Genomic DNA, 9,308 nt, shown 5'->3' with positions numbered 1-9,308 from the left:
TTGAAACAAAGAATTGAAAGTTTTCCTGAAGTTTTCAAATGTGGGCTAACTTGTGGAGAAAGGAGTGGTTTTAGATTTACTGACGGTTTTGCGTTGATTTTTTCTCTTAATTCCTGACCGGACGCATTCGCAACCAACTCGGCACCGATTCCGTGAGTCCACAAAATCTTACGGCCGTGACTCGGGAATGAAAGACGAACAAAAAAGTACAGTCAGTTAACATAAAGTTTATTTATCACTGAAACCGAGGTTATCTGTAATTTGCCAGGAAATCTATAAAATTTACATGTGTGACATGCATGAACCACGTGAACATGCAGATCCACCGGCTCCGACACATTATTTCCATGTAGGCCTACATGTACATGTACACCCACACATACATGTACATGTATGTATACATACATGTACATACTGCACGTGTACATATGCACCTGTACACATGTACATGTACATGTACAGTAGGTGTACGTGTGTACACGTGCACGGTACGTGGCTGGATCGGTTTTATGCATGTAAAACATGTAGATCGCGCTGATTGTATTGTGTAGTTGAGCATCTGGCTTGTCGTATACAGTGCCTCGTTCTGGGAAAACTTCTAAAACGGAGAAATTTAGTGGAAAAAAGACCAAGAGATCGATTGAAAAGGAAATAGTTTAATATCATCTTAGCAACCTCTTTGAGGCTAAATTTTATATTGATGTAGCATTTCTTTTCACGATTCTTTGATGTTTTATTCGGTTCAACCCTTTTAGAACACATACAAAGAGTTTCAGTGTGATTTTTTGTTAATTTTGTGCAAACGAAATTTTCAAAACGAGAAGGCAAAAACAGAGAATTGGCAAGTTGCGAAGGACAATTTCGTATGGTTCATGAGGGTCTGGTCAAGTAACCGCCACGCACGGTCGATCGAAGTCACTTGCGAGTTAAAGTTTGAATAAAATCTGGTATACTGTGTTATCTGATTGCATAGAAACGTAACAATTTGAATTCCCCAGACTGAAGACACTGTTGCTATATACCTTATACCCAGCAAGAACTGAGACCGAGGGGTACCCCCCAACATGTCAAATCCCTATACACATTCCAGAGTACTGTTACTTAACACATCCCCCCAATATGTCTGAAAGGCATTCCCCAGATTCCTGCGAGACAATGACCAACACAAAGCAGGGGGGAGGTTCTCTCCGTCTCATACCTTGCTGCATAAGATATACCTCGTGATTGGGGGCAAGCTTTTGCATGGAGACCACCATCTTCGGGATGGCTGGTTCCTTTGTGCCGTTCTCATCCATCGAGAACAGTGTATTGTTGCAACTTATGTAATTATGCAAAAGCTTGCCCCCAATCACGAGGTACAGCAACACTGGTTTTAGTGTGGAGAATTCAAGTTGTATGTTCCCGTTTGTGTTTTATTACTCCATGATTTAAAGAACAGGGTGTACCAGATTTTATTCAAATTTTGGGGACTATGGGGGATCTTTTTTTCCGATTTTGAAGATTGAATCTTCAACATTTTGAGCCGGGGTAATGAATAATGATAGTGTTTCGGTTCAGTGCTTAAGGCTAAGCACAAGAAAAACTGAGCTCTAAATTCCCTGAATGTATAAATTGAATCCTCGAAATACACAAACACGATTCCTTTAGTTAAATGTGTACCTCCGATCAGTAACCCTTTGCAAAAAGTTTGATTCTGGTGTCCCACTCCTAATTCACAACAGATCTGCGCCCACAGGAAAACTGTTTGTTCAGTTTTAGCCTAAGCACTAAGGGAGCGTTTTGCTTTTGTAGCCAGAATGACGTCATTCTAAGTGCGATCTTTTCTATGTGACACCGTGAGACACGCTACAGGACCGTTATGAAAAGAGTCGTTTGTTTGTGTTCTTGGAATGCAACTTATCCGGTCTAATCGCTTCCACTTTTCGTATTCTAGGCAGTGTTATTTCAATAAAGTCAACATTCTAACAGCCACAGGTGGAAGGTTTCAAAAAGGTGGAAGACTGAATTGTATAATAAAAAGGTCATATGCAGCAAGGTATGAGACGGAAAGAAACCCCCCTGCTTTGCGTTGGTCATTGTCTCGCAGGAATCTGGGGAATTCCTTTCAGACATCTTGGGGGATGTGTTAAGTAACAATAGTCTGGAATGTGTATAGGGATTGGACATGTTGGGGGGGGTACCCCTCGGTCTCATTTCTTGCTGGGTATAAAAAAGGTGCTGCAGCCGGGGAGTCGTCAGTTTCCAAGCTTCAGTATCCAAGCACATTGATAAACCTTTTGGACATTATTTTGCATAGCATCATGTACGGAAGTGTATACAGGACATGACTAAAAAAAATCAGGCCTGCTACATCGCGATGCATCGCTCGGGCGGATTAGTATTTCGGATTACTATTTCGCAGTCATGTCCTATATACGCTTCCGAAAGCTGGTGAAACCTTTCCATGAACGTACGCGCGTGTATAAAGGGGCTTGTGGGGTACCGGAACTATGGGAAGTATGGAACGCTAAAGAGGCAAAAACTTGGAGGCAACACATCGACCGTTCTTCAACATCGATCGATCGTTCCCCTACATCGATCGATCGTTCCCCTACATCGATCGATCGTTCCCTACATCGATCGATCGATCTCTTTTGATCAATGAAAAAAGAGCGATGAAGAAAGACCGACGACGAAAGACCGATGAAGAAAGACCGATGAAGCTACATCGATGCCAACATTATGTAACCTCTTCCAGCACCAAATAACACGTGTTCCCTGTAACCATAGCCCACCAGCACACAAGGCCACCCATGTTCAGTAACCGTACGTCTGGTCCCGAGCCAATTGAGTTGTTAGATGGGTGTTTATATCTAGTTTCCTTGTCATGAAACCACTAAGAATATTTTCTACTTGCCCCTGGATGGGATGCCAGTTCATTATGGGTCGCTCCCTAGCCAGTATGGGCACCTATTCTTACTCCTAATGACTCAAGTTTTATTTTCCACACTATTATCATTTCGGCGGAACTATTCTGTCAGAATGCTACTCAAAAGTCAACCCTCATGAAGCTCAGTGCCAAAGGAAATGAAACTATAATTGTAGAGTTTTTAGGAATCCCAAATACCTAAAAATCATACATGCATAGTGAAATTTGTTAAACAAATAATGGGAACTGGTGTATTAAGTTGTTAATATTACTGTACAGAGTCTAAATTCTTACCAACTTGTAGGGAAAAAAGAAGTATATCCCTTTGGCTTTCCCTATCTACACGAACAATGGTTCAGACTGGACAAGACATGAGACATGAACACAGTATACACTGGCAGGATAGACAACAGTTAAAGACAGATGTGCTAGATTTTGAGACCAGACCTATTTTCTTTTCATTGCTCTTTCTTCATCGATCAAAAGAGATCGATCGATCGATGTAGGGAACGATCGATCGATGTAGAAGAACGATCGATGCAGAAGAACGATCGATCGATGTAGGGGAACGATTGATCGACGTAGGGGAACGATCGATCGATGTTGAAGAACGATCGATGTGTTGCCTCCAAGTTTTTGCCACTTTGGCGTTCCATAGGGAAGTACCCCATAGGGGTACAGTGCCCCAATTCAAGGAAAATTCTCTGCCAGGCGGAGGATAGGAGCACAAAATGTACCCCCAACAGATTCTTTTAAAAAGAGGGGTCTGTTTGGGCCAATAAATAGTGGGATTTTGTGCCAGTATGGCCCGGGATCATCTCTGTAGATTCAGGGGCACCCACCTGGGGTCAAAGCTGACAAAAATGTGATTGAAAATTTGAGGGATGTCATTTGAAAATGGCCGCTGAGAAGACTTGGCAACATTGACTTTTGGGGGGGGAGTTTGTTTTTGGCGGATCATCAAAAAATTCATTGGTTAACGCGCTAAAAATTGAAAATCAAATGAAAGCTGAAGGACCAAACAACACATTGTTTTTTGTTTGAGAGGCCTCAGGGACTTCAGTTGCCTGCCATGGGGCTCCACACTTGGTTGATTTTACACTATTTTCAATGGAGCTTGAATTGGTTCAGTGCACCCATAGGGTACTTGTGGGGTACTGGACGGTACCCGACAAGGATTTCACGAAACAGATATTTCAAATTTACTCAAAAGGAGGAAGTTTCAAGTGCCATTCGTCCGTCGCAAAATGAAGTATTTTAAATAAGGGACGTTAAGTCGAATTTCCACAGTAGGAAAATAAATCTGGTTCAAATGGGAGTGATTTGAATATTTTTGCTTGTTGTGTGGGAGTTTTGTACACGAGAACAAAGGAAATACCCCACAAGTATAGATGTGTAAGGTTTTGTGTGTTTGTCTGGGACTTCATCATAAACATTAATCAACTAATATTGGCCAATCAGAATCAGGCTTCGGAGGTCAATTATCCAACATTAACCAATCCCATTCATTTCACCGAATTTGGTGACTGGTGTCTTTTTGGAAAAGGTAGGCCTATTTAAAGGATATACTTTCTGTACAAACTTTGAGAATTGGATTTCTTCAAAATAAAATCCTATACATCTCTCTGTGAGCTGAGGAGCTGAAACAATTGTGAAGAAAAATAACATTATACTGGTTTCCTACCTCCAGAAAGGTTTCGGGCATTAAATTTGTGACTTGTTCGCCATCAAGTTCCGCTATAAGAGAAATGTTTATTTTAACTGGACAGGTCATTTAAGGCCTTGTCCAGCTCGGTGGCTGGCACAAATCGACGCAGGTCTACGTCCTGGCCTTCAACGGCGGCAGCGTTTATTAAGCCATCGAAATTCCCAAAAGCGAAACAGTGGAACAGGTCCAACTTCCGTGAATTCCAAGCAACTGTGGGGGTGGACCCAAGTTCAGTCTCGAAGCTCGTTGGTGTAGTTGGTGATGTTGAACCTTCAACCTGTGCGGGGGAACCCTAACTTTCAACCCAATACTTATAGTACGCAAAGATAATGGAAGTACTTTTCTACAGTCGGTAAGACAATCGGTGAAAATCTGAACTTGAATGAAAGACTGCCCCTCAAATGGAGAGCCGTGGCGCTAATAAACTAGGTGCAAGGCATGGGGATATTTCCAAAAGAAAAATTGCTTTGGATAAGTTTGGAGTTGCATGAAAAAAAAAAAGATTTCACAAAGGAAATTAGCCCGATTTTGACGGAAAATGTGACATTTGTCATGAAATCCGCGAGCCTAAATGACTAAGAATATCACTTTATTGGTTATTTTCTGAAAGTATAGCATCTTAGCTTCGTGCTGCTGCAAGACCTAAGAGATATTGTGAAAACTATGCTTATAATGACGAAAGATGCAAAAAGTCCGTTTTGGGGTGGCAGTTTTACCACTGACACGCAGCGGGAAGTAAACTCTCACAGGCTTCGTTCCCCCAAGGAATTGACATAAATTTTTGGTGTTACAGTGTATTTGGTGTTACCTTAAACACCCTCCAGTCCATCGTAACACTTACTGCTGTGCAAAGTAACACCTGCAGTGTTACAATACCACCCTATGGTGTGGTCATCTGATAACACCAACAAGTGTTGATTTTAACACCACAGTTTTTGCAGTGGGACGGGGGGGGGTTCGTGGTCCCCAGCGGAGGCACGTGTTCCCGATGGCCTGATTGAAATCTCTGTTGAGTTTATATAGGTATGCAGCTGCAGCTTATTATCTTGTGATTCCCCCTTGAAAAAAATGTGTGCACGCGGGTGCCCCCCCCGGAAATTTACCCCTAGTTACGCCAGTTGGAACGACTGAGAAGGTTGTCACCAGAACACCACGGAACTGTTGCCAAATATTGCAAAAAGATGCTTTTTGTTTTGGTGTTCAAACTGCAAACCTGATGGTATCAGAAATTTGAAATTTGACAAGCCATGACCTTGAAGCTGCAACTTTGTCGTTCTGACCTTTTTACTGTTATTTGAGGAAACGACTTCGTTTTCCGCTCAGATGTTGACAAAAGCAATAAAGAGTGTTATAAATGGGCTTGTTTGTCACTGCAGGAAGTCTTGGCTAGTGCCGCCGGTTATGATGCAAAAAAAACCAAACAAAACAAAACAAAAACAATGAGATTCTGGCCAACAGGCTTTCTTCATAGTACACATCGTCTCAAACTGGGACAAAGGTGGAGAGCGGGCAAGTGAGGACGTGACAATGCCTAAGTGAAGCGGATGGCGGAAAATCCACTTGAGTTTGACTGTAAAGTGATGCCAAACAGCCTCGTTATCACAGAGTACCTCTAAATGTAAACTAAATAGCAGATGGAGATTATAAGTTGCCACAACCACCAAGGGCCAGTATACTTTCAGGCGCGGATGGGGGGGGTATTCCTGCTCTGAGACAAAACAGCTACAAATGGGGAAAATACTTTAAAATAACATTTAAAAGGAAGGCAGCATCCCACAGATTCTTCTTATGTATACAAAGTGAATGTTACAAATAGGAGACTATAAAGTCCGCAAAAATGAGACATTAAATTAATCTCCGGGCTGACCCCCCCGAACAATTCCTCGATCCGCTCTTGACATTATCTTGGGATAAGAACCCCTCCTCATCGATGTCTGATCTTGAAGAAGCCAGAAGTTGCTCATTTTACTCATACAAATATTCTCGGTCAATCATCGATAGTCCATTCGAGCCCGTGTAATATTTTGTAGCGAGTTTTTTTTTTGTTTCTGCCTTTCTTCTCACACCTTCATCAATGGCGTAAGAGCGCTTCTGTTACCTCAGTTGGGTTGATTTCTTATCCCTATTTATGTGTTTTCTTGAATTGCAAAGACTGAGTTGTGCTGAAGGATTCCGAAGTTTTAAAAAAAACACCAATTATTATTATTGTTATTAACGGTCACCTATATTTTGTTACAGGTGCCATTTTTCACAAGTGCCCCCTTTTCAGGAGTGCTCTTTGCTGCTGTCGCACGGCGAACCGATGCTGTCTGTTTTAAAAAGTGGCACCGCGGCAGAAGGATGATTACAGTTGAGCCCACTTCCCATTTTCGTTTTACAGGGGATGGGTGATGGGTGAAATACTTTTCCTTAATACGAATTCTGAGTGCCATTTTTTGGCCTTTACTAAGCCATGCAGTGGTAGTAATTGATATTGACGGGTGTAGAACCCATTGTCTAAAATGGGATAATTCTTCTTTTTTTGGGGGGGGGCAAGAATTTGGATTGTTTTTTCATGCAACCTTTTATAGCCTCTCTTTGAGGTGAGGCCACACTTAAGCACTTTTCATACGCTTTCTGAAAGAAGGGAAATGATATTTTACAAATGCAATGTTTTGCCTTGGGGGGGGTGCAGTGGTGCAACTAAAGAGGGACAAGGCACGACCCCCCCTGCTCGAGGCCTCTGCCCCCGCTCAGAAACTAGAGAGAAAGACAAAAAGACCGTCATTGCCCTCACCCTTTCTGGATAACGGAGTTGCACTCTGATTCCCAGGAAGCACTGACCTTTCAAATGAGATGAATCGGGGAAGTACGATGAATTAAGTTATCCGATTTGATTATGGTGAAATCAAATCATTTCAGGGACCAACCTTGAAGAAATACCACCTGTTAATGATGTCAGGATTGTTCCGGCTGGTACAGGCTCTCTCGGGTTTCTTTCGCTGTTTGGCTCTCCCAGCTTCTAAGTTCTTTTCTGCAAATGCGACGTCAGCTTCTAGGAACCAGTGATCTTCCTGTCTGGCATATTGTTGTTCTCACAGAGAGTGCAGGCAGCACGCTATAGTGGCGTGACCAGCAAACGTAGCTCGGGTACGTTATATAAAGCTGCAAGGACTATCCTTCAGCGTAGTGCTGACTGACAGTCGAGTCACTGGTCCCGCTCTCAGACCTTTTGTTATCGGTGCGCTCGAAACATCTGAAAACGTCAATAACTCGTGTTGGTAAGTATCATAAACATGTAAGTCAGTGTAGCTGTATTATCGTCATAAAATTAACAATGTGACTTTTTGCTGTTGTTTTTGTGGTGACTTTGGAGGAAACACTTTCTGCCTGTTAGGTTGTTAATTTCTGCCTGTCATGCATGTTGAACTTTCTGTGCCGTTTAACTTTGGTGCATTTGTGGGTGAGGGTTCCACCATGGAGCTATGGTTACCACGACTCGCAAAGAAAGCCCAAGAACTCCCGGCAGGCCTGAGCTGGGAAAAAATTTAAATCAAGATGACCTGTTTTGGAAATCCAGCTGATTTGAAACTTTTGTCTCCGTAGCTTTTCAGAATCTCCAGTCATGATCGCACGGTGTGTGCTCCCAGTTCTGGTGGTCCTCGCTGGCCTATGGTGCAGTGATGCAGCACCAGCTCAACGAGCCAGTTCTTTCATTGCATCGCTAGGTGAACTATCAAAGGTGAGAAAACTTCCAAGTTTTAGAGGTAGGCCTAAAGAAATGTATCCCCTTTTCCTGACAGACTCAAGTGCACATGTTTTTGTACGCCTTTGTGAGTTCTCAAAAACTGACTCGTTGAATGGTGAATGTTATCTTATAGCTAGCTCCATGGGGCTAACACGTCTCTGCGCAAGCCACGGTCGAGCCATAAAGACCTGGAGGAGAGGTTACCCGCAATTTAATGAGGGGCTGTTAGTATGGTCTGCGTCACCACGGTGCCACGAATTATCCCCTCGGGATAATCTTTTCAGTCCAGCTTTCTTGCGTGCAAGGGATAGAATTACCCGTAGAGCAAGGAACAGAGTGGAAAACACTTGCAATTACATTGTAGTTATGGTCACAATGGGGGTTGGTCTTAACAAGGAAAATTGGGCAGGGGCAGCACAGGGACATTATGACGTCATTGTATATTCTAAGAAATCCAGTAATCTCCTAGATATGCTATAGGAGATATGCTATAGGAATAGAGCAATCTCTATGCTATAGGTAGGCTGAGGAATAAATATGATATGTCACTGTTAGTCAGGTGGTCGCGGCTTGTGGTTTTAACTGCTTTAAAACCAGACTGTTCAAGTTGCAAGGAAATTTCAAAAAGCAGATGGCTCTAAATTTCCGAAGGCAGCAAGACACTTGACAATAGTGGATTGGCAAACCATTGAAGGAAGTCAATTTAAAGGTACTTTGTGGAAACTGACAATGTTTCTAAATCTCCTTCTGCTTGTCTTTTCTCCTCTTAAAAAACCCTTAGCCTTAAAAATAAAACCAAAATTAATTTTTTCAATTCTAATTCAAAATCAAAGTTATTGTGTCCACATGATAAATATAAAGATACATGTAATAACTGTGGCAATTCACTTGCTAAAGTGTTACATTAAGGACAACAACACAACGAATAAGACATTTTGAACCATACATACTAAAAAAGTTTTCTC

General features: G+C 42.2%; 1 protein-coding gene across 18 annotated transcripts in view; it reads left to right on the top strand.

The window, feature by feature from the left end:
• The first annotated feature begins 7,532 nt into the window (after nt 1–7,532).
• The window catches only part of LOC110990757 (uncharacterized), a 111,066-nt gene continuing 109,290 nt past the window's right edge, over nt 7,533–9,308 (top strand). For 3 of the 18 annotated variants that reach the window (XM_087136099.1, XM_087136094.1, XM_087136092.1), the window contains exons 1-2: nt 7,534–7,876; nt 8,202–8,337. In XM_087136099.1, the coding sequence (XP_086992225.1) occupies nt 8,221–8,337 (117 nt within the window). In that variant the 5' untranslated portion in view covers nt 7,534–7,876; nt 8,202–8,220. Of the gene's footprint in view, nt 7,877–8,201; nt 8,338–9,308 lie in introns of all 18 variants that reach the window. The other 15 variants (XM_087136096.1, XM_087136097.1, XM_087136093.1 and 12 more) reach the window with 10 other exon arrangements.

The sequence above is a fragment of the Acanthaster planci genome, linkage group LG04, assembly GCF_054643075.1.
Source record: "Acanthaster planci isolate LZ-2023a linkage group LG04, COTS_SCS, whole genome shotgun sequence".
Classification (NCBI taxonomy): Eukaryota; Metazoa; Echinodermata; class Asteroidea; order Valvatida; family Acanthasteridae; genus Acanthaster; species Acanthaster planci.
Note: the sequence above shows the minus strand (reverse complement) of the source record. Positions and strands in the feature narration are given on the sequence as shown.